General features: G+C 36.9%; 2 protein-coding genes across 2 annotated transcripts; both read right to left on the bottom strand.

Moving 5' to 3' along the window:
• Window positions 1-12,703: 12,703 nt before the first annotated feature.
• LOC107591423 (programmed cell death protein 10-like) lies at window positions 12,704-14,858 on the bottom strand. Its single transcript, XM_016280568.1, has 6 exons — window positions 14,850-14,858; window positions 14,686-14,739; window positions 14,377-14,494; window positions 14,127-14,253; window positions 13,553-13,631; window positions 12,704-12,802 (listed from the first exon to the last, which is right to left on the bottom strand). The coding sequence occupies exons 1-6, from the start codon at window positions 14,856-14,858 to the stop codon at window positions 12,716-12,718; spliced, it is 474 nt and encodes a 157-aa protein (XP_016136054.1). The 3' UTR covers window positions 12,704-12,715.
• Window positions 14,859-16,067: 1,209 nt separating this feature from the next.
• On the bottom strand, window positions 16,068-27,715 carry golim4b (golgi integral membrane protein 4b). The gene is made up of 13 exons (XM_016280451.1): window positions 27,274-27,715; window positions 25,981-26,055; window positions 25,755-25,804; window positions 25,592-25,645; window positions 25,336-25,486; window positions 25,114-25,196; window positions 24,704-24,787; window positions 19,516-19,849; window positions 19,083-19,153; window positions 18,498-18,638; window positions 16,854-16,922; window positions 16,660-16,749; window positions 16,068-16,461 (listed from the first exon to the last, which is right to left on the bottom strand). Exons 1-13 carry the CDS (start codon window positions 27,458-27,460, stop codon window positions 16,372-16,374), a joined length of 1,479 nt encoding a protein of 492 aa, XP_016135937.1. The 5' UTR covers window positions 27,461-27,715; the 3' UTR covers window positions 16,068-16,371.
• Window positions 27,716-27,945: the final 230 nt, after the last annotated feature.

Raw genomic sequence — 27,945 nt, 5'->3', positions numbered from 1 at the left:
AAGGTGCCGAGGCAATGATTGATGCGGATGTTTTTGTAGCTGTAATAGAAGCCCTGTCACTGACAGTGAAGACGTGATGGCCGCATTGTGTTTTGTGGGGTATCCATCTATCAGATTGTCATATGGTGGCATGCTTTGCACCGATAAGCTAATTGCCTTTTATCAAATAAAAGAAAGCAAAAATTGTCAGATCGATAAGACTATCTTTAAAATGGCCTAATTGCTTAAAAAATGGGAGGAGAAAGTATGAATGCGGCTATTAGAAATGTTTGCAGGGATAATTCGCTCATTAAATGCAAGCCGTGATCCACAGATGCACTGATACAGTTAGCACCGAAATCTGTTCTATCTGTTCTATTCCACATTCACGGCACGCATGATGGAAGAACATCGCAGTCTCAGTAGGACTCGAGATAACCCCTAACTCATCTAGCACACTTAAAATGTGGTTCTAGCACAGTAATTTAGTTCTTAGGCTCTATGATTACAACCAACATGCTACTTGTAACAACGCAAAAGTCATATACGCAGTGAATGCCATATTTATACATTTGCATTGGGGTCACTGCCATGCCTGACATGTCATTTTTTGCCATTGCATAATCTTTTATTGTTATTTTGTAGAAAAAAAAAATATTTGTTAATATTATTTATACTTGAAAACTTTTGTAGTACAGGTGGATAATGTGGTGCAACAAAATGATATTTAAATTGTTTATATCTTGAAAAATATATTTAAATACTTTTTTAAAATATAATAATTATTAGTAAGTGTGCATTAATAATTACAAGTAAGTGTACATCTTTCTTACATTTTACTTGATGATTAGACCACATGACATTTATCAAAACATTTATCAAAAATGGCATAAATTAAAATGGCATAACCATATGAAACAGCATTGTTTTTGTTAAGTAAGACTATTAAAATATATTGTCATTAATTGAAATAAAGTTTTCGAAATCGAATTTTTAATTTGGCAACTAGCTAAAATAAGTAAGTTGAAGCTGAATTAATACAATTAACTGAATTGTAACTGAAATATACATTTATTAGAATAAAGATACTAATAAAGAAACGAATAAAAATGACAAAAGCACATAAAATGACTAAAATTGAAACTAAATTTAAAGGAGACATATTATGCACCTTTTTACAATATGTAATATAAGTCTCAGGTGTCCCCAGAATGTATCTGTGAAGTTTCAGCTCAAAATAGCCCACAGATAATTTATATCATTTTGAAAATGCCTATTTTGAGTGGAAGCAGAAACACGCTGTTTTTCGTGCCTGTCTCTTTAAATGCAAATGAGCTGCTGTTCCCCGCCCCCTTTTCCAGAATAGAGCTGCCATTACAGATCGTACCTGCTAAAAACATCTGTTTTTGGTTCTGATTATCATGTTTATCGCGCTGAAATCATGCGTTTTAAACCATATTAGTTTAAACTTCTTATATGGTTTTCTGAGTGCACATCTGAAGCACATGGACAGAAAGCGGCTGTCACAGCATGTGAGTACTAAACAAGTTCTCATTCACACACAAGTTTACGTTAAAAACACACATGAGTTACAAAAACAGTCGGTTATGTCTGTGAAGGTAAACAGCTGGGAAATAAATTGCATGTTTATTTTAGATCTGTGTAGCAGCAGCAATATACAGTAAGTAAATCAATAAATCCACTGCTCTGTTGTCTGCTTTGAGGCTGGGACTATAAATAGTGTTCTGTGCTCATCTGTGCAGCCAAAGACAGAACAGTTAGCAAGCAGCATGTTTTGCTCAAACTTTCATTAGAACTGGTACACCTTTGTCGCGTGCGAAATCAAATGATGGCGCCTTGGGTGCAAATTTACAGATTAAGGGGCAGTAATATTATAATGAGATCCCTTTGCAACGGGGAGCGAAATCAGACGCGCTCGTTTTCTCAGACGCTTGCAGAAAAAGGCTTACCTAAACAAAGTTACTGGGTTAATCCTTTTTACGTTTCCTTGGTTGGTAGATGCATCGGGGACCTGATTATAGCACGTAAAACCGGGAAAAGTCAGATTTTCATGATATGTCACCTTTAAATCTAAAAATATAAGCCAATTCAAAATTTTAATAAATATAATATTTTGATTTGACTAACCTTTTAGTATTTAACATATCAGGTTTATTCATCTCTGACAACTATTACATTATTTTGTTTCCTCCTGTTAGGGTTAGGGTTAGGGTTAGGGTTAGGTTAGTGTATATTGGATTGTACTGTACTGTTGTTCCCCCTTTTGGACCTCATGTTTGTTTTTATCAGAAAACTAAATAAAGTTTATAAAACATCTATTTAATAAATAATTTAAAGGCTATTAAGAATATATCAATAAAAATTAAATAGAAAATAAATAAATAGTGTGTGTGTGTGTGTGTGTACAGTACACGAATACAAAATTGGAGATTTTAAGCAGATTGTTCCTTTTTGTTATCACAGAGTGTCTTATTTCTCATTGACCTAAAGAATGAACCACTAGCAGAGCAGTGCATTATATACAGAGCCCAGTGCATCTCATCTCTTTCCGACAGACAACATTTGGATAATAATGGATTAATCTGACATAATTATTTCATTTTAGGCGCAGACCTCTAGTCACGGCTATAAGACGATGCAGCGATGAGCTAATTTACTGTATTGTCAGAGGGCCTATCATGGCTTCTTATTAGGCTGCATAGCAAATCCTAAGCTAAATGATCTGTGTCCGGCCTTTCGAGGGAGAAAATGGCATTCTGAAGCACAAGTTCTGCCAGTGCAAATGAGATGCAAGATTTGAAGAGAAATCCTCTCCCCCATACAGATATAAAAGCAAGGACGTGCACACAGCCGCCTCTCGATCCAAACATTGACTCATCCGCACACGCCACCTGTGAAAACACCAAGCTATTTTCACAAGAATAAAGAGATGCACCAACTTGCACGTTTAACTGTTATGCGCCACACTTAATTCCGGCACAGTTGTGTGCGTGTCCTAAAACTACAATTTATCACATAAATGCCAGATAAACCTAATCACTATGCTAACATTTGCAGCTCCAATTGTGCCAAACACAGAAGTGTTAATTAATCTAATGTTCTAGCGGCAGACGCACGCAGTCGCACATGCAGTCATGCTGTGGGAGTGATTTGTAAGGCACCATGTGGGGCTCTAATCTGCGGGTTGCAGCGGGATCTTTACAGCCTGCTCACGGGCCCGAGTGGCAGAAATTAGGCCCAAATTCAATCAGTCGTCCAGGCAGGCCCGGGCTTTTCCTGCAGGCCTCGAGGTGCCTTGGGACGCTAGCTCCATCTGCACTAGGGGTACGGAGAGCTTGGCTCGCGGCGCTGGGGAGTTATGAGTATTGTGGGCCGCAATCTCTCCGCACATTAGTGTCACGGCTAAACTAAATAAGGACTCTGAGTTTGAGTGTTTAGCTGAGGAGTAATTTAATTTAGGCAACAACGTGCTGTTGTAAATCACAAGGATGGGACGGTGGACTGCATCTGGAGAGGGGTATTTATCTCAAGGCAATACCAGAACATTGAGTTAAAAAGAAATCACACCCTGAGATTATATTTCCGCAGACAACGTTCGAATCTCTGTATTTCTGCCTTATTTGGAAGCCGAAGTAAATGCGGAGCCAGAGCCAAAAACAGCTCCTATTTTTCGAGCAGGTTAACTTTCATACGGTCATTGTTGAGGGATTTTTGCAGCGGCATCGAGCGCTGAGAGCACTGTATTACCCGATTGCATCAACTAATCCACCAACCTATTTGCTGAGGAATATACAGAGCAAGACACTGGAGAACGCATTCGCGTCTGACTCGGTCGTCTGTGAAATTGATAAGCCACAAGAGATCGACCGTTTCTTACGAAGCCACAAACACGCATAAAACGTTGTGGAACACAGAAAAGCAGGAAAAGCAGGAGCCATATGCACCGTACTCAGGTAAATTGTCTGCATATCTCAAATATAATTCAACATCCCCAGCTGCAGTCCTGGCATATTCATTTTTCTCTCTCTCTCTGCACGCTGAAGGATTGTGGGCGATGTGATAGGGTGCATAGGTTGTCCCTTGAGGCCAAACTGACATGATTGGAGCTCCCAATAAAACCAGAATGAAAAGTCTTCACAATGGGAGAAACTCTTGGGAGCAAAATCGGCCCTGGAGACCGGAATAATCCCAGGGTTTTTTCATCAGCAGGTGAGAATCTTGCAATACCTTTGCAGCATTCATGGGTAATATAATTGATTCTGCAAGAGTGATAGGCCTATGTACGAACTGTGCAAATTAAAAGAAAAAAGGTTAGGGCAACATAAAATAAAAAGCTAATCCACAGCCGGAGTTTATCCTTTGGTGCAAATGGAGTGTGGTTAGGTTGTAGGAGCTTTAGCCGCACAATCAGTGCAGGGGTTTGTGATGCAGTGCTCCATTGGGACCTAATTTACAGAGAGAGGTGCTCCACAATACTACAGAGCAAAACCCCAACAAACAAACTACTTACCAATTCATTTATTCCAGCACTCATGCACAGGAGACACAACTATTTTCACTTTTACCTTGTGCTTCAGGAGCACCGATTCAAATGCAAAAGGTTTTTTTTCTGCAAATCTTTTAAAGAACGAAAGAAAGAAAGCCAGCATGCAAATAATTGTTTAGGTTCTTATCAACATAGATATGATATCTTATGCGTATAGATTTAAGGTTTAGGTTAAGATAACAGTCTATAACTTTAAATATTCATATGAAGCATGCATTGTAGATTTAGCTTTAGAGAAATCTACTTTTTCTGTAAAGCAGCAGAGCAGACTACGTTTACATGCAACCAAATAATCCGTTTGTAATCGGATTGACGGCTCAATCGGACTGAAAAGCCTTCATGTAAACACCTTAATGGATCCGATTGAGCTCGATCGGAATGAAATTTCGATCGGATTGAAGGGGGTGGTTTATTCCTTTTCTAATAGGACTGAGAGTGCATGTAAACACTCGATCGATTGAACCCCGAAACTGAAAGGACTGCGCATGTGCAATGATGCAGAAATAGCGTAATGACTTTTGACGCACGGAATGAGCAGTTCTTCCTTTTGAATAAAGTGTTGTATAAATGAGTGTCCTGTCATTATAAAACTCTCCTTTCACTCTGCAACTGTGAAGTGGAGCAGTCCTTGTTTTGGATACTCATCCACAGGCAAGCCGTTTTGGGCGCGGGGAGGGGCATTTTTACTGCGTGATAAATATGAGCAGCACGGCACAGCGGTTTATATGTATACTTATCCAATTATGAAGATAAATACTTATCTAAATATTCATTCCGAATTTTTTTTGTTGATGTGTTTTGGTTTTCAATAAGGTTGATTGTAAATCATAAAGATGGTTATTTGTGTTTAATGCCTTCAAAAAACATACAATGGGGTTGTTACAAATTATGTTATTACATTTCGGTTGTACTTTATTTACAGTATGTGCACATGTACTTACAGTGTACTTATCTAAGAAAGAAATTGTAATATAAGGTAACTACAAGAGTTAAGGTCAGGGTTAGTACCTAGTTATTACCCAGTTATTGTAAGTACTAACAAGTCCTTGAATTTCTTAGTATGTGATATGTCCACTTCTGATTTAATGGGCTTGAGCTTACATGAACCTCTCAAGTGATTATTCATATTTTCCTGCATGATTTGAGAGTCTTCCAAAAAACATATTTTTTGTTTCAATGGAAGCAAGACAAATGGCAAAAAGAGTTGTCACAAATTTGCTTATTTGATCAGTGACCTAGAAAAAGTGTGAAATCCTAACTGTTTCTCATTATGACACAGCACTATGTAATAGTTGATTCTAATTGGTCAGTTGTGGTATTCAGTGGTTGGATATTTTCTAATATTCGCTGTTGTCCTTGGCAGCTCTGTATATCCGGGTAACTGAAACCAGCACTACTTTCATGTCTTGCAAATCACACCGTAGACTTTCTCTTTTTTAATACAAACACAACTGGCACAATTTTGCATCTCAATTGAAGTTAAAATTACCTTTTCAGTGATTGTTTATTGTTAAATGGGAGCAGTATTAATATTAATGTAATATTGTTAGTGTTTTTCTTGTTGCCAGTCTGATTGTTTTGTACATTTTAATGATTTTTCTTAGCTGAAGATTTAAGATAATATACTGGTAAAACTGTATTAAAAATTTATCATAATTAAAATTGTTAGATTTTTTTTTATTTGGTGAGTATGTCACTGTTTACGTTGCAATAATGAACGTACCTTGATGAATGTAGTCACGTGCTTCGTTTGTGTCACGTTACTTTGTTTTAAAACATTCAAAATCCTAAAACTAAAATTTTGAGCCAGACTTTCACTGTGACATGTATCTAGAACAGGGTGCTTTGTTTGGTATCAATCTCTTTTCTTCCAGATATTGAATGCAGCATACATTTGACTTTTATAACCACTCTAAGCAAAATAATAGATTTGAAGGTTTGGGAATATTATTCAATTTTACAGCCCACCGTGAAAGAGGGTTTTTATTTCCCTCTCAGATATGTGTGCCCAATTGCTGTTCCTGGTAATACACAATAAAAAAATATCAAAATGCATTTTTGCAGAACTGGAAGGGCAAGAATTGATCACACTCTTCCATTACAGAAGCAAACAGCGGGCAAGAGGGAGAAGTGGAGAGATGAAAGAACATCAATGCGGAGAAAATGTGCAAAGCCACAGAGTAGCACTGCCCGGCATAATGACTCAGCTACCGCGCAGGGACCAACAACTTTCTAAAGCATCTCAGACATTAGGCAGAGGGATGGGATGCTCCTTGCCCAGTACTCTAGCTGTGGGCGCTGCCTGATGCAATTAAAACGAGCCCACAGAGCCTGTGCGCAGACGCAGTGAGGTGCCTCGTACTACTGAAGTATCACATCAGTGTTGTAAGGCCGACCGGGCCCTAATCTACACTTTTTCAACAGCCGGCACACCATGCATAATTAACACACATTACTAATTCAAACCTAAAGTGGTTCCCATGTAATATACTGCAGTTCACTTTAATTAAACACATGTACTCTGGAACGATCTGCAACCGTGTAATGTGTGTGAATGAATAAAGAAAAGCAGTGTGCAACCACAGACCCATAAACCGAAAATGAGATGGATAATTTTAGGGCATTTTAATATTATGCAATACATTGGACCCAAAATGTTTTTGGACACTTAAAAGTGTATTAATTTCATTGCACACATAACAAAATATAAAAGTGGCATTTCCAAACAAATGATGCTTTTCTCTGAGATAACTTCACTTTAGTGAGGTACTGTATTTTTTCAATGACTTTAAATTTTACTAACTGGTTCTGAAGGTGATTGTTAGTGGATGTATAAAGCTGTTCATTACAATAACATACTCCACTAACATCTGACAACCATATTTAATAAATAAATTTAAAAGGCACAAAAACATTTGTTAATGTTGCTAATTGTTAATTTACTCATCCTCCAGTTGTTCTAAACCTGGAGGAGTTCTTCTGTTGAACATAAAAGAAGATATTTTGAAGAATGTTGGTTAAAAAAACAGTTGATGGTCCCTATTGACTTCCACAGTAGATGACATAATTTTCATATTTGGGTGAACTATTCCTTTAAGTGTCTAAATGTTTTTGGAGCAACTGCGTATTTTTAATCTGCATGACTTTAAGAATTCAAATTATATAAGTAAATCTTGGGAGGGTGCATAAACAAGATGTTTTTAAAAGCAAATCCTTTATCAGCTGGTGTCCATAAAGTATAGGTTGAAACTCTGCAGTGATTTGTAAGCGAGCGTTTGAGATTGCCAAGAGCCAGGCTGACCTCTGACCTCTCCTGAAACACATTATTAAGATAAACCTTTTAAGGAAAAGTCGGGAGACTGGATTTACTCTATTGTGCTTTAAACACAGTAATGGAAACAACCCCAGTGGGCAAGCCTTTGCTGGAAAGTGTTATCAGTCAGCTGACCTACTGAAATATCAGTGTTGTGACCCACACTGCCCTTGCATTAAAAACAGATGTCTCCTCACAGAGCAAGTCGGCTGGAATGGAAAAAGCCTCTTTGCTAAATTTGACAAAGGATCCTTAGTGAACTGAAATTGTTTTCAATGCAAATTCATTCATTTCCTTCTCTCCTCCTTTACTGTTCCGGTTCTTCACAGGCTCACACATGTACACTGAAATTTTGAGGCAAAACGTTGTGGGTGTTACGAAGGTGAAGTTCAGAGACAAATTGTGGAGGTGTAAGAAAGGCAACACAGGAAAATGATCTGTTCTGTTGCTGCTCAAACATGTATTTTGACACAATTACCTTGTGTGAGTGAATTTTCACCCTTCGGTTTGTGAGAGGTACAACGTGCCGGTGACAGGTGAGAACGGAGATGAGGATTGCCTCCAAAGTGCTTGGAAAAACTGACAAGCTGCTAGAGGGATAGCAGCAGTTGATACTTCTCTCCCAACAAACATCTCAAGCTTAGTGATATGACTGCCTATCACTCTTTTAAAGTGGTGACCTGTGTTGTTTGTCATACACCAGCAGCATGCATCTTTTAAAAGCGAAATTATTTTTAATGGGTCACATTATGGTAATAAATACCCACTGTTTAAGAAAATGTAAGAATGGAAACCCTGCTATTAGGGTGCAGTCAGGATACCAAGTCAGTACTATACTGGCATCCAGTGGCTGATATGGGAAGATTGTGGGAATGCCTATAGCAATTCTACTTCTCTATGTGGTTAAACCAACAAATTACCTTCTTACATACATATGAACATTTACACACAAATTTGTCCATGCATATGGAATGAAGCATGAATAATTCATCAACTTGGTCAGCATTTTAAATATTTAATCCTTTGCAGTCTATGTTAATGGAATAGTTCACCCATAAATGAACATTATGTCCAATTTTTAAAAAATACTTTTTTGTTTGTTTGTTTTGTTTTTTTGAATATACAATGTAAGTCACAGGGCCCCTGTGTTGTTTTGGACCCCATTGACTTTCTTAGTACTGACAAGAACAAAATGTATTTTTTGTGTGTGTCCCACAGAAGAAATAATGTCATAAATTAAGTCTGTAACAGTTTTGTAGTAAATCACAATGTTTTGTTTCGTCCCATCATGAGAAAACAACTATTTTAGGAGGTGGTGATTTTGTATGAATTTGTAAAATGTGATTTGTACAGAAACATAGGGCCTACTATTAAAAAGAAGGGATAGTTCACCACAAAAATTAAAATTCAGTCCTCAATCACTCACCCTTGTGTCATTCCAAACCCTTATGGGTTTCTTTCTATGCTGAGACCGAAAGATGTTTTTATAAACGTGGGTAAGCGGTTAATGGTACTTTCATAGTATGGAGGAAAAAATACTAATGTAAGTCAATGGCTACCATCAACCGCTTGGCCACCCAAGTTCTTTAAAACATTTATACCCCTCCAAAAGCTGCACCTAGTGGCAAAGAATGAAATTGCATTTTCATTCAGACCAACGCGAAAAGACCAACAAGTGGGCGGGCAATATGCTAATGTTTCATGTTGACGTCAACATAAAACGGCTTGGGATTCGTTTTAAAAACGACTCGTTTCAATGATTCAGAGTCGACTCTTTTTTTGAGAGACAATAACTTTATACACGGAGCACTTTCAGATTTAAAACTTTGCAGGATATTTTCATTCACTTAGAGCTGTGTTACACACTGCATGAAAGGTAATTAAAAAAATTCCACAATAGGGTTACTTTAACATACTTACGGGTGAACTTTTGCGAATTCTTACGAATTGGCCACCAATTCGCCTAAAAATGGTTACGAACTTACACGAGTGTTCTGTTGGCTGACCTTGTGAGCAAAGGAGATGTAAAAGGAGATCCATACATGTCATAAAAACATAACATTTCCCTCAAAACTCATCTTGAGTTTTGAATCGCACAATGACTGAAAAGACGGAGGTCTGTATTAAAATTAACAACATGCTACGTATGCTGTGTGCTGAGACAGGAGCCAGGAGACGCACTACTACTGAATGTGCTTACGCTTGTGTATTCAATTACCTCGCCCCAAGTTAATCCATGGTTCAACAACAATTTTAATTTCATGGAAGAGTACACAAATACCTGGGGATTGAAAGATTTCTGCATTTTAATGACCTGGGTTACAGTAGGACACCTGCTGACACCGTCTGCAGACCTTTTATGTGCAACGGCGCTAGTTCTGACTGGCGAAAATAAACAAACGCTCAGCAATCTATCAATCAAGCGTGTTGCTATGATAACTAATGGTGTGAGGAGGTCCCGCGTCTCTGCAGAAGTGCTCTCTCCATCAGTAACACCAGCAGGGATTCTCTGATGGCTCTTTATACATCCTGGTAAGAGAGACGGGAGTATTTCCTCCCAAAATCAAAGTGTGATGGAACAGAGATAACTGACATGAAGCGTGCCTCTAAAATGATTGAAAGCCTCAGTGCTCGCGCACGCTTGTGATTGTACTTCGGATAGGCGCTATATTCTAATGGAAGAGAAAGTCAGCATGTTTAGCAGAGAAAGGAAAACTGTGAAACTTATTCTGACTGATAACTTTCCTATTGTGGTGCGGTCAATTTGATTTCAAACTGCTTGAAACACTGGTTAAACTATTTCTTCTTGTTGACTTTTCCCTCAAGAGTCATGAAGGGCCTGCAGATCTTCGACACAGATTGGTTTTGGAAAGGGTGTACACATTTTAGCGACTACAGTGTTGGGGTCAAAGGATTGAAAGGATGTTTTTGGTTGTTATTATTATTTTTTTGGTTTTCAGTTGCAGCACTGAAAAGAAGTGTGAAAAAAATGACCCTCAAAGCCAGACAAAACAAAAAATGCAGAGGCTATAAATATTAATTTAAAATAAAATAAAAAATATTATTTATACTAAGTAAAATAATGTTGGTTATTGGTTATTTGTAGTCATTTGCATCTACTCTCGCTACAAAGTAGGCCTAGCCATGACAAAAAAAAACCATCAACAAAAGCCAATTTTAAACAGAAATATGTGGGACAAATTGACCCCTAAACAAAGAGTTCATTATTTCTCATATGTTACATTTTTTAATCTGACAAGCAAAAATAGTTTTTTTTTTTTTTTTTTTTTCCCTTGACTCAGTGTTTTCGGTAGTGTTGATTTTTGGCAAATTGCATTGAAACCAATGGGGGTTAAACTGATGCCCAACACAAATGGGGCACCCATATTATAAACACAACAGGAGGGTTAAGCTAGAAAGAAACCTGCATTGACAGTTCTTACTCCTGTTTGTGATGGGACAGACTGGTGTCCAAATGTGTAAACTTGCTCTGATATTGCAAGAATGCAGACAAAAACAAAGCTGTCCCTGGTAGAGGCTCATTAAACTCAACTCAGACCATTTTAAATGCTAATTCTGCAGCGGCTCGTGGGCATTCTGCATTAATGCCAGCACTTTTTTTCTGAATCTAGAAGACTGGAGAGCATCGCATGAATATCAAACATGGTGTATAAATTAAATTGGAGATTTTGACTGGAATGACTTTGAGCATCTGTTTTAAATTTAAAATTCCAAATGCAAAGCCCACTTTGGAAAATGAAATGGAATTTGTACTTCAGAGCCATCAACTCTCTAGGTTGTTTTTATTCTGTAACAAGCACTTATTATGATGAGCGCTATTAAACCCGGCAGTAGAGGAGACCGTGTCAGCAGCGCCTACAATGTCAAAAGCCCCTGAGAAATGTCCAACCGGTGGCCTCTCTCTTCATAAAGAGGCTTTTCAGCAGGTTCTGCCAATGCCAAAGGTCAGATTACGCACATAACCGCTGTTGCTTTATCAGACTCGCAGACAGAGCCCCGCCAAACACCTCACCAAGAAGCGGCGGCCCTCTGTCTCATATCGACAGGTGGGGGGACATTTTTTTTGAATACAATCGACTCGCACAGTCATGCCTGCTGACATTTCCAATCAATAGGCCTCTATAATTGATCAATCTGCTGCAGCTGCAAACTTCTAAACTGTTTCAACAAATAGCTTTAGACTAAATAGTTTTCACAAGACAAATCGGTGAGCCTAAAAGGGCATCATTAGATATTAAAGCAGAAGCAGCAACTTGTCTGTGCTGGCCTTGGGCGTTCTATTTAGAGTCAATAATAAATGGTCTGCTCACCAGTATCATCTGTCGCCTTGCCTTGGCAGTCACTTTTCTCTCAGAGATTTTACCACACACAAAGCTGCAGCAGAAGGCCTATATTGGCTTATATGAGCGTAAGGTAAATGTCAAGATAAATAATAGCAAATGCCGTGGGAAAGAAAATGGTTGAAAAATGAAAATTCATTATTTACTCACACTTTGATCCATACCAATCATCATATTGATCCTTACCAATATTATCTCTGTGGAACACAATAGAAGATATTTAAAAATAAATAAAAAGAAACAAATAAATAGGATGAAATGGGGTCAAATTGGGTCTAATGTTTCAGATGACTCATTGTATATGGACAGAAACAGTTGATAATTTTTCAAAATGTATTTATTTTTTGTTTTCTACAGTAGAAAGTAAGTCATACAGGTTTGGAACAACATGAGGATAAGGAAATAATGACAAAACTTTAATTTTAGAGTAAAATATCCCTTTAAGACTATAGCATAAGCACTGCACTTTAAAAAGACATCTGTCACTGTCCTTGCTTACTTTCCATCTTTAAAGTATGTTTTCAGCGTATCACTGAAGCTTTTGGAGTACTTCACAAACTCCTTCTTTTGGTGTTCAAGTGCCTGGGAAAAAAGTTAAACATGTTAATATCTGGCTATTAAAAAGAATTGAGCTTAAATAGCAGCATTTGTGACATACTGTTGATTATGCAAAAAACAAAACAAAAAAAAGGAGATCAAGGTTATAATGAGGAACTTAATACAATGGAAGGGGACTTTTTTATGATTAAAAATAAATGTGAAGCTTATGTTCTAAAAGCACTTACATTACATCTCAAAGAAAAGTTTTAATACAAAAATTTAAGTCATTTAAAGGTTTTAGCCATTAGGCTGTCATTGCAACACATTTGTTACAAGGTATAATTAGATGAAACTTTACACAGAAAAGCTTAGTAAATGATTTTCTTCACATTATGTTAACACAATGTTATTTCTTTCTTACACAAATGCATTGCTTTTTTTTTTTTTTTTTTATACAAAAAAATGCATCGCTTCGCTTCAGAAGGCCTTTATTCACCCCGGGAGCACTTTTATGATAGATGCACTTTTTTGGCCTTCAGAATCTCGATCCCCATTCACTGCCATTATAAAGCTTGTAAGAGCCAGGACTCCAATATAGCTCTGATTTTATTTGTCTGAAAGAAGAAAGTCATATGCACCTAGGATGGCTTGAGGGTGAGTAAATAATGGGGTCATTTTCATTTTTGGGTGAACTATCCCCTTAACTTGTATTAATTCCAGAAAATTATTTAAAAAAAATATCCCAACCTGCTTTGTGCAACAGTGAAAATCTGTGAAATAAGAAATACTTACCCTGCGATTCTGATACTGATATTTCTTAAACACATTGTTGACTGTGTCCAGCAGCTCTTTTATAGCACTGGCGATGTCTCTGTGGAAATCAGCGAGAGGTCAGGAGTGATGAATACATTTATGAACAGCGAAGCACTGACTCAGCAGTCAGGCAGTGGAGAGTGGCAAGATAACAGAGGAGAGTTCCATTAAAATGTCTACACATTTTTCACGTTTGAACATCTCCTGAGGTCTATGTATCCATGGTATTGTCAGCTATGTGAGATCACTTAGTCGATTAATTGTTGGCTGATTGCTTGATTAAAACTAAAGTACTACACTTTAAACAAGACTATAAGGGGAGAAAAATCTATAGGTTCCAAACGATTTTAACTGCAGTTATTCCTCTAGTTTGTAGTAAGTAAGTACAACGCAAGTATTCATTTAGCAGAAGCTTTATCCTAAGTGACATACAGTACACTTATTACTGGGACAATCCCTCTGGAGTGACCGGAGGTTAAGTGCCATGCAGATTACCGGGGCAGATCTTTAACCACTATGCCATCAAGGTGAAAACACGGGACAGGATCCTCACTTTATGGTCTGTAGGAAGCGCACTCTGTCATTGATCTCGTCTGGGATTTTACTCAAGATATGTTTGAGGGCTCGTGCTTTCTCGTTTAGGTCCTGGAATTCCTGCTCTGTTCTTTCAATCATGTACTCTGTGAAATATGAATCACAAAACTTCTTTAGGTTCAGATACTAAAACAGTCATTATTTGTATCATTTTGAGTGTAGGAAAGATCCAGAAATAGGGACTGTTTATATTAATATTATTTTTTTACCTTCCACGTCATCTGCAGCCAAGCGCAGTAGTGACTCTGTGAAGTTGATCTCCACGTTCTTCTTCTCCAGTATCTTCATGATGATATCCTGAGTGAGGCCTGGGTTCTCTTTCTCTGCCTTGAGAGGGTGGCGTTGATTGAAGAGCATTAAACTCACATCAGTAAACCTCATATTATGTTGAGCATGAAATTAATAGTTTTTTAAAAACAAAGACATCACAAGGGCCAGATGAAGAGAGATAACATATCAGAAAAATAAATACTGTATCATCTGCCAGCTGATGAATGGACACTTTCAGGAAGTCTTACTTTGATAAATGCTGCCCGCAACGTCTGTGCTGCTGACAGGTTTATCCCCTCCAACTGTCAGATGAACAAATTCAAAATCAGACATTTCATATTCACATACTTTATGATGAAATATAAACTACTTGAAGCTACACTACTGCTAAAAATGTTGGGGTCAGTAAAACTTTTTTCATCCATATTTGTCAAGAATGCATTCAATTGATCAAATGTAAGAATAAAGACATGTATAATGTTATAAAAGATTTCTATTTCAAATAAATGCTGTTCTTTTGAACTTTGTGTTCAACATGGATTCAAAACCAGGTTCTGCAAAAATCACAACTGTTTCCAGCATTAACAATAATAAAAAAGGTTTATTGCGCACCAAATCAACATATTTAGATCATGTGACACTGAAGACTGGAGTATTGGCTGCTAAATATTCAGCTTTGCCATCACGGGAATAAATTACATTTTAAAATGTTTTCAAATAGAAAACTGTTATTTTAAATTGCAATTATTTAAGTTTTAAATGTGTTAAAACAAATTCAGCCTTGGTGAGCATCAATTGTACCAACCATAAATTTTAAACAGTACTGTACAGTGGGTACGGAAAGTATTCAGACCCCCTTACATTTTTCACTCTTTGTTATATTGCAGCCATTTGCTAAAATCATTTAAGTTATTTTTTTTTCCTCATTAATGTACACACAGCACCCCATATTGACAGAAAAACACAGAATTGTTGACATTTTTGCAGATTTATTAAAAAAGAAAAACTGAAATATCACATGTCCAAATGTATCAGTGTGCAGAGAATTTTATTCATGCAAAATATATTTTTTATATTCTTTCTTTTTCTTTCATTGTGAGATTTACCCAGCTATATCCTCCTGAGACCCAGCTATGGAGTTTTTGCCTCTGTAGTGGACATTATATTTTAGTGAATTTCTCTGAGACCTCACAAGTCACAGTTTTAAGTCTGGATGTCCTGTACAGAGCACATTCAGGGCTTTCCAGAGATACTAAATGACTGGATGTTTCACCATGGCCACTCCCTCTCTTAATTAATTTAGTGATAAAATTGTACATCCTTATGGAAATATGATAATATTTTGTAATAAAGAGCTCTTGTACAGCTTTAATAAATAATATTTTTATACTTTACAGGGAAAATCCAGATGCGCTTTAGGTTTTGAGATGAAAGTGATATACCAGACAAAAAGTACAAAAAGGTAAAAAGAAACATTGGAAAATCATTTACAATTTAACTTCTTATCCATTTTACTACATTACTACTTTTAATAAGTGAAGATTAATTTGAAAAAAATGTTTTCACCTTAAAAATCCCAAGTACAGAACTGAGGGAATATTAAAAAATAAATAATATTTGCCTACAAGAAATCATTCAACTACTCTCTGACATAAGAAATCAAAAGTTGACTTATTTTTATTCAGCAGGGTGCCATTTCATATCGCCTTAGTGAGATCAAAAAGATACAATGCTTTGATTAAATATGAATGCTAAACAAATCCTTGTACTTGGAAGTACAAGGCTCTTGCATAAGTAGTCACTTAAAAAAACAAGGGATCACAGTTGTTGCACTTTAGTTTTCTGCAAGAAGAGATGTGTAAAGCCACTCATCAGGCACTAGAATCAGTCCCCTCCACATCTCAGGCTTTTGATTTCTTTCCCTAAGATCTTCTTCATCCTCTTTTTATCAGTTTTTCTTGGAAGCTCTCCATCTGACTGGCATCGTTTTCAGCTTCTGGGTTTTCATTCAGTTTATCATGGCCCTGAAACAAAACGTTTTTTGATATTTCAAATCTTCTGTGCTCAAAATGCACTTAGCCTGTCTAACATTTTGTGCATTTACATTCTAAATACACTGCTCTGCATTTTCAGCTAAAGTACAAAGTTATAATTCTTTTCTATATGTTTCTCACTACTTTTGGTTGATTGATAGGAAAGGCCTTCTTAAGCAGTTGGCTGACCTGTGCTCCATTACGCTCACTGTAGGGATCTTCTTCACTCTCTTCCTCTTCTGCTCTCTTCTGTCTGTCATGCACTGAGTCATCAAGAGTCTAATGGATGTTGCAGTGGGGATGATGGGAACAAGTCATTTTTCATGTAGCATTTTGTATCACTTCCACAGCACACCAGTCCATCAATGCCTGTATTCCCTCACCTCATACTCTACATCGTCCTCATATTGCTCATCCGGCTGGTCCTCTTGCTGCTTGGGATTGCCTGCCACCTATTGATATAGTGCATCAGTAATCTGCTTATCGTTCCATAACAGAGGGTTTAGTTCTTTTGCTGGAAACTACTAACAGCAACTTTGTCAACAGGTTTTACATTTATTTATTTACTCTTTTGTCTAAATTAAAAAATAAAATGCTAAAAAATTTATAATTTTAAATGCTACAACATTATAATATACAGTATAAAATGGTTGTTAATTTTAATATTTACTGAAGTTAATGTTTTTTTTTTTTTTAAATTTACTTTAAAATGATAAAGGTCATTTAAATCTGTAAACATCTGTAAAAATATTAATGAAATACATCATAATTCAAAAATGTGCGATTGTTACGTTTTTTATGTTTTTGAAAGAAGTCCCTTATGCTCGCCAAGGCTGCATTTGTTTGATCAAAAATACAGTAAAAATTGTAATACTGTGAAATATTATTACAATTTAAAATAACTGCTTTTATTTGAATATATTTTAAAATGTAATTTATTCCTATGATGGCAAAGTTGACTTTTCAGCATCATTACTCAGTGTCACATTGTCTTCAGTGTCACATGATCCTAATCTAATATGCTGATTTGGTGCTCAAGAAACATTTCTTGTTATTAATGTTGAAAACAGTTATTATTTTTTGTAGAAACCGTGATATTTTCAGAATTCTTTGGTCAATTGAACATTAAAAAAAACAGCATTTATTTGAAATAGATTTTTTTGTGACAATGTAAAATGCATTACAGTCAGGTTTGATCAGTTTAATGTGTCCTTGCTGAATAAAATTCATTTCTTAAAAAACAAAAGTCATCTTACTGACCCCAAATGTTTGAACAGCAGTGTATGTTCAATATTGCCAAATAATGATAAATTTTTAAAAATCCCTTGGCAAAATAAATCAAACTTGTACTTGTACAAATGTCAGAGGTCAGTATCACTGCAGACTTTATTCCATGAATAATATAACATGCTCGCCAAGGCTGCATTTGTTTGATCAAAAATACAGTAAAAATTGTAATACTGTGAAATATTATTACAATTTAAAATAACTGCTTTTATTTGAATATATTTTAAAATGTAATTTATTCCTATGATGGCAAAGTTGACTTTTCAGCATCATTACTCAGTGTCACATTGTCTTCAGTGTCACATGATCCTAATCTAATATGCTGATTTGGTGCTCAAGAAACATTTCTTGTTATTAATGTTGAAAACAGTTATTATTTTTTGTAGAAACCGTGATATTTTCAGAATTCTTTGGTCAATTGAACATTAAAAAAAACAGCATTTATTTGAAATAGATTTTTTTGTGACAATGTAAAATGCATTACAGTCAGGTTTGATCAGTTTAATGTGTCCTTGCTGAATAAAATTCATTTCTTAAAAAACAAAAGTCATCTTACTGACCCCAAATGTTTGAACAGCAGTGTATGTTCAATATTGCCAAATAATGATAAATTTTAAAAAATCCCTTGGCAAAATAAATCAAACTTGTACTTGTACAAATGTCAGAGGTCAGTATCACTGCAGACTTTATTCCATGAATAATATAAGAGGAGCTTGTCTGTATCCTTCTTGTTAACTCACCACAAGCTGCTCATCCTCTTCAGGCCTGATCTTATTCGCATTGCTCTTGTACTCGGTTTCTTCTTCTGCCTCTTCAAATTCATCTTCTTTCTGGTTGTTGGCCTCATTCACAGAGTTCAGGTTTTTTTCTCCCATGCCCTGCTTAAAAGGAGTCATTTCAAGAGAGAATACGTAATTAATAGAAATCTTAAACTTCAAATGATACAATTTCCTGTGATAAAACTTTAAAGAAATTGTAATTTGCACTTCAAAGTCAAATAATTGAGCTTTTCGAGAAATAATACAGAGAAAGCTCAGCCACAGTGTTTACGCCACACTGCCTTGATGTTATTGAATAATTAATTTATGACTCTGCATGCAATTTGCCATTCACACAGTGGTCCGGATCAGTTTTTTTCCTGTTTTCTACATGTGACACAGATCTAATTTCTGAACAGCGTAAACAAACAATGATCTTTTCAAATCTGTTTTAGGCCTCTTTCATGTCTGATCATGCAATTCTTACTGCAAAGAGGAAAATTTGCAAATGCAGATCAAAAAATGACATTATATATAATAAAATATACACTGCATTATCAGACACACCTTTTCGTGCTTTTGCATCTGTTTTACATCTTCTCGTCCAGCCATAACATGGTGTGATTGCACAGCATTCCCTGTATTTCAACAGAAATTAAAACTATACTGTAAAAATGATTTTTCAAAGCTGTAAAAAAAAAAAAACACAGATTATTGTTTTACAAGAAAATACTACTTTAGTTTATCTCATTTGAAATGTCATGTTTCATTTATGTGTTACTTGCCTTTTTTGTAATTTGTGAAATTTAATGGCAATTTCTGGGTAAAAAAAAATGTGACAATTTTTTCAGCATAATAACATCAGTGTTTTAATTTAAATGTTGTCGATTCAAATCTCAGCTTGGTAGCACTTTTGACATTTGTGCTAGAACCCTTAACTTCATAAAATACAGCAGAATCAGAAAAAGCCAATACCTGCCACAAAAATATCCTTCCTTACCAGCAATAACTGTATCCAAAGCCTCAAAGTGTACTTTGGTTCTGTGAAGTGGCTCTGTCTGTGTCTGTTTCTCTGGGGTTTGGCTTAGCGTGTTGCGAGGGTTAATGCCCAGCTCTTCTGGGTTTGATAAGGAATGTTCCAGCACTGCCTTTTTCCCCTTATCCTCTCCTCCTCTATCCTTTGATGTGCTTCTCTCCTCTTTCTTGCCGTTTCCCTCAGCAAAAATATCAATTTGCCGAGGCTGCTTCATTGCCACTTTGGTCGCATTGTTATTTTCAATTTCCAACACACCTTGAGGGGATAACCCTTTTCCATTTTCCTCATATCCTTCCACCTGTAAAGGAGAAACATCCGTATGACCAAAGTGTGGTGTGGCCTGATGATAAGACACTTGCATTAGCCACAGTCACACATTTACATTATTAGGTTACGTGAGTCATCTCATCCTGAAGTTGACAAACTAGCCCAAATGGCCTTTGAATATATACTTCAACTGCAATAGGAAGTGAGAATAATTTCAAAAAAGGATTAAGACTTAATCCATTTGTGGCGCGAGAGTGTGAACAGCACACATTAATGTCTACAGTAGGATAATCCATAGGCTTCCTTATTAATAAAAGCAAAAAGACAAATAGTAAATTAGTTAACGCTGTATGTTACATTTCCTTCTGTACCTGAATGGGCTTATTATGCAGCTCCTCATTTAGGCGCTCTACTGTCTTCAGTATATAGCAGCGGTGGCGAACTCCAGTCCTGGAGAGCCGCAGCCCTGCAGAGTACAGCTCCAACCCTAATTAAAACTCACCTGCCTGTAGCTTTCTAGTAACCCTTCAGACCTTGATTAGCTTGTTCAGGTGTGTTTGATTAGGGTTGAAGCAAAACTCTGCAGGGCTGCGGCTCTCCAGGACCGACGTTCGCCACCCCTGGTATATAGCTTCGGGTGCGTTCAGTTGCAAAATTATAAATTTTAGCCTCTCGGCCTGCACTGGATGCTTTATTGGGATTCTCCTTTAATCGCCTCAGCTCTTCCACCTGAAGCTTTATTCAAACATTGAATTACGATGGAATTAAACATTTCTCAAGTGATACTTTGTATTGCATAGATTGGGTAATGAAAGTCAAATAGTATGAGAGCTGACTCTATGAGAGAACAGAGACTGTTAAACATAAATTAAATAAACAGCCAAGGAGAAAATGTACTGAATTTATAATGTTATATATTCTAACCTTCATAAATAATTGTTATAAAATAGATTCCCCAGTTTTATTTGAGAACAATGTTTTATACAGCATGACGCTACTGAAGGGATGATTTCTACAATGTAAGGTGAGGAAGAATAAGTAGTTTACATGTTAGAATGTGTCACAGTTGCACATTACAGTGCTGTAAAAAAGTTTTTGCCCCCTTCCTTTTTTTTTTTGAATATTTGTCACACTTGATTCAGATCATCAAACAAATTGTAATATTACACAAAGATAAGCGGAGTAAATACAAAATAAATGATTTCGAAATAATTATTTCATTTATTAAGTGAAAAAGCTGTTCAAACCTGCCTGGCACTACGTGAAAAAGTAATTGCCCCCTAAATCTAATAACTGGTTGTGCCACCTTTGGCAGCAACAACTGCAATCAAGCGTTTGCGATAACTGGCAGTGAGTCTTTCACATCACTGTGGAGGAATTTTGGCCCACTCTTCTTTGCAGAATTGTTTTAAATCAGCCACACTGGAGGGTTTTCGAGCATGAAAGGACTGTTTAATGTCATGCCATAGCATCTCAATAGGATTTAAGTCCGGACTTTGCCGCTCCAAAACCTTAAAGGGGTCCTATTATGCTCTTTTACAAAATCTTGATTTTGTTTTGGGGGTGTACTAGAACAGACTCTCATACTAGGTTGTTCGAAAAACACATTATTTTTCACATATTTTACATTATTACAACACCTCTCTTCCCAGTCTGGCATGAACGACTCAAATAGTTCCTGTATCAAATGAAGGCCCGCCTTCTGAAAGACGAAATGTGCTGTGATTGGTTAGCTGGGCCAGTGTGTGTTGTGATTGGCACCACTCGGTGCCTGGTCGGGAAATGTCATGCCCCTTACCATAGCCACCTGCGAGCTTCAGTGTAAATATTGCATCAAAATCAAATAAATTTGAGCGCGATTGTATAAATTTGATACCGGATGATTGTAACCACTCTAAGTTCGTCTGCCTTGGGAAAGCTAGCCTGTCTCTGACATAACACTCGTTGCCTTCTCTAGTGCAGCTCAACCAGGTCTCATCGCATTCATCCATATTTGTGATATCACAAATCCTGGAAAATATGCGTTGTTGTCCAAACGAGTCATTCGTTGTAGTTTTTGAAAAGTGATTTCTGTTAAATAAATATCTCCTTTTGAATTGGACTTTGAGCTTTGTAACTTTGTAGATCTTTTTTTATGCTCAAACAGCAACATTACAGACTAACTAAAGTTGAAAAAGTGAAAAAGCATAATAGGGCCCCTTTAATTTTGTTTTTCTTGAGCCATTCAGAGGTGGACATGCTGGTGTGTCTGAGATCATAGTCCTGCTGCATAACCCAAGTGCGCTTGAGCTTGAGGTCACAAACTGACGGCCGGTCTTTGTGTAATATTAAAATTAGTTTGATGATCGGAATCTTTTAAGTGTGACAAATATGCAAAATATTAAAAAACAGGAAGGGGGGCAAAAACTTTTTCACAGCACTGTATATCCGGTCAGATATAATGTCAGTATTAAAGGGGTCATATGATGCAATTACATTTTTTCCTTTCTCTTTGGAGTGTTACAAGCTCTTGGTGCATAAAGAAGATCTGTACATTTGCAAAGACTAAAGTCTCAAATCCAAAGAGATATTCTTTATAAATGTTAAGAGTCAGCCACACCCCCCTAAAACGGCTCGTTCGAACACGCCCCCACATATCTACCTCACTATGTGGGAAGATTTGCATAACGCCGCCCAAATGGTCAGGCAAAGAAAGAAGGTGTAACTTTTATTCTCGCTGTAGTATTGTTGCTGCTGCCGCCATGTCCTGCAGATGCTGTGTGTTTCGTTGTGAAAGCGAAACTACTTTGTTTGGCCTTCCAAAAGAGGAGGATATCTGCTTCGTCATGCCTAGAGCTGATCTGTGCTGGTCGCTGAGGAAATACATCAACTTAGTGCTGTGGATCACCGGATCGGCTTTCACCGTTTTCGCTGGGACCGCCGTTCTCGACCCCGCCGCCTCAGCTCACTTTTGCCCGGCTTCAGCTCATGCTAAGCCGGGGCTTTCACTCACGCTAGGCCGCTGTGTTTTTCGTTGTGAAAGCGAAACTACTTTGTTTGGCCTTCCAAAAGAGGAGGATATCTGCTTCGTCATGCCTAGAGCTGATCTGTGCTGGTCGCTGAGGGAATACATCAACTTAGTGCTGTGGATCGCCGGCACATTTTATGGAGGACTGTTTACTGATCCTGGGAGAGTAACGTTAGACTAAAATGGCGGCAGTTCTGACTCACGTAAGTACGTTTTCTTTTATCATTTGCCACTGATGATTCAAACGCGATTTTTGGGCAGTAGAGTAGTTCTTGATTTTTTTTATTTCTCTGATCACAAATGCAGACTGGGTTTTATGTTTAAAAAGACAGTATAAGTCATTATAATCAGTAATTATGTCCCCACTGGATGCAACAAATGCCTTGTTTGTAATGGGTTTGTAATGTTTTTGTGTCGTCGCTCCGGCCGGGACACTGCATCACAGTATGGTGAGGGGCGTAACATTTCCGTCTCACGCTAGAGGTATTCGGCCAATCACAACGCACTGGATAGCTGGCCAATCACAGCACACCTCGCTTTTTCAGACCGATGAGCTTTGTAAAAATCGACGCGTTTCAGAAAGGCGGGGCATAGAGGAGAAACAATAATGTACAGTATGTGGAAAATAATGTGTTTTTTTTTACTTTAAACCGCATAAACACATTTCATTACACCAAATGCACAAAATAATGTTCTTTTTAGCAGCATCATATGACCCCTTTAAAATTTTAGTAGCAGGCAAACATGCATCACTCACACATGGTCAAATGCCAGGGTGACACATCTGAAAACGATCAACCATAATAAGAGACTTAATACATGCTTAAGATGTAAATATTGCTAGGCAGGTGTTTCCAACAAACTTAACTCAATTTCACATCTCTCTGCACATTTCAGCTGTCTTTGTAGGGTAAGATGGCATGAAATGAGATGAGAACATGATTAGTAGGTTAAAGGGGTCATATGACGTTGCTAAAAAATAACATTATTTGGTGTATTTGGTGTAATGAAATGTGTTTATGTGGTTTAAGGTTAAAAAAACACATTATTTTCCACATACTGTACATTATTATTTCTCCTCTATGCCCTGCCTTTCTGAAACGCGTCGATTTTTACAAAGCTCATCATTCTGAAAAGCGAGACACTGATTGGCCAGCTATCCAGTGCGTTGTGATTGGCTGAATACCTCAAGCGTGTGACGGAAATGTTACGCCCCTTACCATACTGTGATGCCGTCTCCCGGCGCGACAAGACAAAAACAATAAAACCCATTATAAATGAGGCATTTTTTGCATCCAGTTGGGACATAATTACGGATTATAATGACTTGTACTGTCTTTTTACGCATTGCGTTGCATCGCGCCGCGTAAACATAAAACCGTGTCTGCATTTGTGATCGGAAAAATGACAAACAACAAGCGCTACTCTACACTGCAGGGCATCACAATATGGTAAGGGACTTAACATTTCCGTCACACGCTTGAGGTATTCGGCCAATCACAATACACTGGATAGCTGGCCAATCAGAGCACACCTCGCTTTTCAGACAGATGAGCTTTGTAAAAATCGACGCGTTTCAGAAAGGCGGGGCATAGAGGAGAAACAATAATGTACAGTATGTGGAAAATAATGTGTTTTTTTAACCTTAAACCGCATAAACACATTTCATTACACCAAATACACAAAATAATGTTCTTTTTAGCAACATCATATGACCCCTTTAAATGTTAAGAATTAGTATTGGGATACCCAGCAAACAATTTTTTTTTTTTTGCCAATTTGTTTTTGTATTTGTTAAAGGTGTTGCAGTGGCAGAATGTGATTGACTTCAAGCATGATACACACAAACTTAAAGCAGTGGTCATGACTGTGTGTTACCTGGGCGGCAACAAGTGCATTTTTATGGTCTTGTAATGTGAGTGAGAGATGATCTTTTGAAGCTTGCAGGTTCTTGTGCTGTTCCTGAAATGGTGAGGAAGAAATAAATTACTGTAATTTCAGTAACGTTTAGAATAGTAAAAGTCCATGTTTTAGGATTACAAACTGAATAGCAATACAGTAGTCAACATTTGAAGTGGATCAAAAAAAAAAAGTTCATCCAAGTTGTCCTAACACAAGAACACATTTTGGTTTTAGGTTTTAGGACAGCTTTGATGAAAGGTTTTGATCCACTTCAAATGTTGACTAGTATATTCTCTGTCCTTAACTGAACTACTACATGCAAATTCAAACTTCCTTGAAACTCTAATCACATAATGCATCACAGAATCCTTTGTAGTTTCTCTGACCTGCACGTCAAGTAACTGTGTGTAGATGTCCTGATGAGCTTTCCGCAGCTGTCTGTTCTCCTCTCGAAGGTTGTACACATTCTCTGCAAGGAGGAAATCTGGTGATGAAAGACTCTAGCAAATGTATGTGGTCAGGTGCATTTTATATGACTGGAAATGGATTTGGTCTGAGCCTTAAATCTGATTACTCTGAATACATACAAGAGTAGCACACAGATTCACCTTTCAGTCTGGAAATTTCAACCTCCTTCTCCCTCTGCAGGTTGTCCATTTCCAACCTGTGCTCATCCAGAACACGTTCATGATCCTGCCCTTGATTCTGGTGCTTCTCTTGAAGTTCATAGTATTGCATCTTCAAGTCTTCATGCTGGGACTGATTTAGTGGTTTGCAAACGACGTGAAAATTATTATATTTAACATTGTCCACAATTAAAATGCCATAACTAATTTATCAAAAACTTCCATTATTTCATCTCACCTTCAGTATTTGATGCTCTGTCTGCAGAGCATTCAGTCGATAGGTTGATTCTTGCTGTTAGGTCAAACAAAACTGTAAGTTATTATGCATCCACAACAGCTGACAGCAGCTTTATCATGTTTACACATCATTAGTAATCAAAACACCATACTTTTTAAATGACCTTTTCTTTGTTGAGGGCCTTCTGTGATTCCCGCTTAAACACAAGCAAATCTATGATGTATTGACAATCAATAGAGGCTTTTAAAAACAAACGTGAAGCAGACTGCATTCAGCACAACCTGGACTCATTATCATTCATTATCTATCATCATTATCAAATCGCATCCAGATTAAGTGGGTTGTGTATATCAGGAAATCTATTATTGTGCAAATGAACAGGACATTACCCTCTTCAGCCTTCTTATGCTCAAGTCTTTCTTTCTGGAGGGATTTCTCTAGTTTAGAATGATGCTCATATACCACTGAAAAGAGAAAGAAAAATATTATTTTTATTGTATTTTTTTAGAATGTAAATATATTAAATGATCCGCTTTGTGGAATTACAAAAACATATAAACAGATTTTTTTTGTATATGTTGTGTTAATAAAGTTGCATATATAAATAAAACATATATTGATGACATATATGGTTGCTAAATATACTAGCATATAAAAAAAATCATCATAGATGCATATATACATGTACATATATACATGCTAACTATACATACACTATAATTTTCCTTTCATTTTTTTAGTGATATTATTTTCAGGATATTTAAGTCAATTTAATCCCCAAATCATTACTGTAATGCACATCTCATTCTCACTGGAATAACATAAATATTAAATTAAAAATATTAATATATAAATTATTTTATTTTATCATAGTAGCATTTATTGTATGTACTGCATTTAATGAATTAAAGCTAATTAATTTTTAATTTTAAAAATCTCTGTAAATCATTGCCTTTTTTTACTGCAATACAGTAAATGGCTGTATTACAGTAATGAGAATCATTACTGAAAAAAAAGTAGAAAGAGAATACCAGACACTTTACAGTGATTAGTAGGGATGCACGATATATCGGCCACCATATCGGTATCGGCCCATATCGGCTCATTTTTTCTGTTATCGGTATCGGCCAAAATTTTCATATCGGTGCATCCCTAGTGATTAGAATATAGGGGTAAAATTAACTTAATTGTCCTGAAAATGATTTCACAATGTAAAAAGTCCAGTTGTATATATTCAATTTCTTTTATGCAAGATACGTTTTCTTTTGGACAGAAATGTGATCTGGACTTGACAGGTTTTATGAGATTCACCTTGATATAATGAACACTATAATCTGGCACAGAAAGGTGAAAATCCTCAGTGTGGTGTTACCCAATGTTTGTCAAAGGACCCCATTCAAAAGCTTAGAGGCAGAAAGCATTGCCATCAAGTGAAAGCAAATAAGTATTCTCAAGGAATGTTGTTCACAAGAAAAGCTTGATGCTGTTCTGATGCGTGTCAATTATTATGCACCAACTATATAAGAGCTTGGATAAGAGGAATTAACAAAACAGGCCGAAACATTTTCAATAGAAATCTCCGGAGGCAAGCATCAGATATCTCAAAACAATCAGATAAGCCCTAATCAAAACATCTAATACAAAGTGCCTTCGCTGTAGGATCTTTTTCATTACATTTCTACCTTGCAGCTGCGCAGAAAGTGACTCTTGATGCTGCTGGTACTTCAAAGCCGTCGATTCAGTCTTTTTCAGCTCTTTATGCATCTCATATGAGACCATGAAGGCGCACAACGTCCCGCAGACGAAGATGAGAAGCAGGAAAGACTGAAATATTCTTCTCTGTCGTCTCGAACAAATTCCTTTCCCCATCCTTTCCTCCTCTTCTTGAGTAGACAGTAAAGACTATGTGCCATCCAATTCTTTTTCAGTAACGTAAATGTTTAGGAAAGCCACAATGATCCGTCTGTTTATTTTTTTTCTCCTCGCGATGCTGTCCCTTTAATGGACGCACCAGTTGACTTCTCGAGTTAGCCCTAATTATAGGCTACTTATCCCTTACGGAAAAAGTAAGTCCGACTAATGGCTATGAATTGGCTTTTTCAAAACTTTCATACGTGTCGTTCACAAAGGACTGTCTGTCATTATAAAAGTTTGTTCTAACCAACTCCTGCTCCCTTTTGAGTACAGTGCCACCCAGAGGCCAGTGTGCGGACGTACATTTACTTCGGTTACTGTACTTCATAACAGATTATGCACATCAGAAATCCATCCAAAAGATAACATATTCTTATAAAAGTGTGTTTCTCACCTAGGGTCACAAATATTTATTATATGTTTTCTGAAAGTCATTAGGC

Source organism: Sinocyclocheilus grahami, unplaced genomic scaffold, assembly GCF_001515645.1.
Source record: "Sinocyclocheilus grahami isolate Dianchi unplaced genomic scaffold, SAMN03320097.WGS_v1.1 scaffold141.1, whole genome shotgun sequence".
NCBI classification, from domain to species: domain Eukaryota; kingdom Metazoa; phylum Chordata; class Actinopteri; order Cypriniformes; family Cyprinidae; genus Sinocyclocheilus; species Sinocyclocheilus grahami.
The sequence above is the reverse complement of the archived record's forward strand: the minus strand, read 5'-3'. Positions and strand labels throughout refer to the sequence as shown.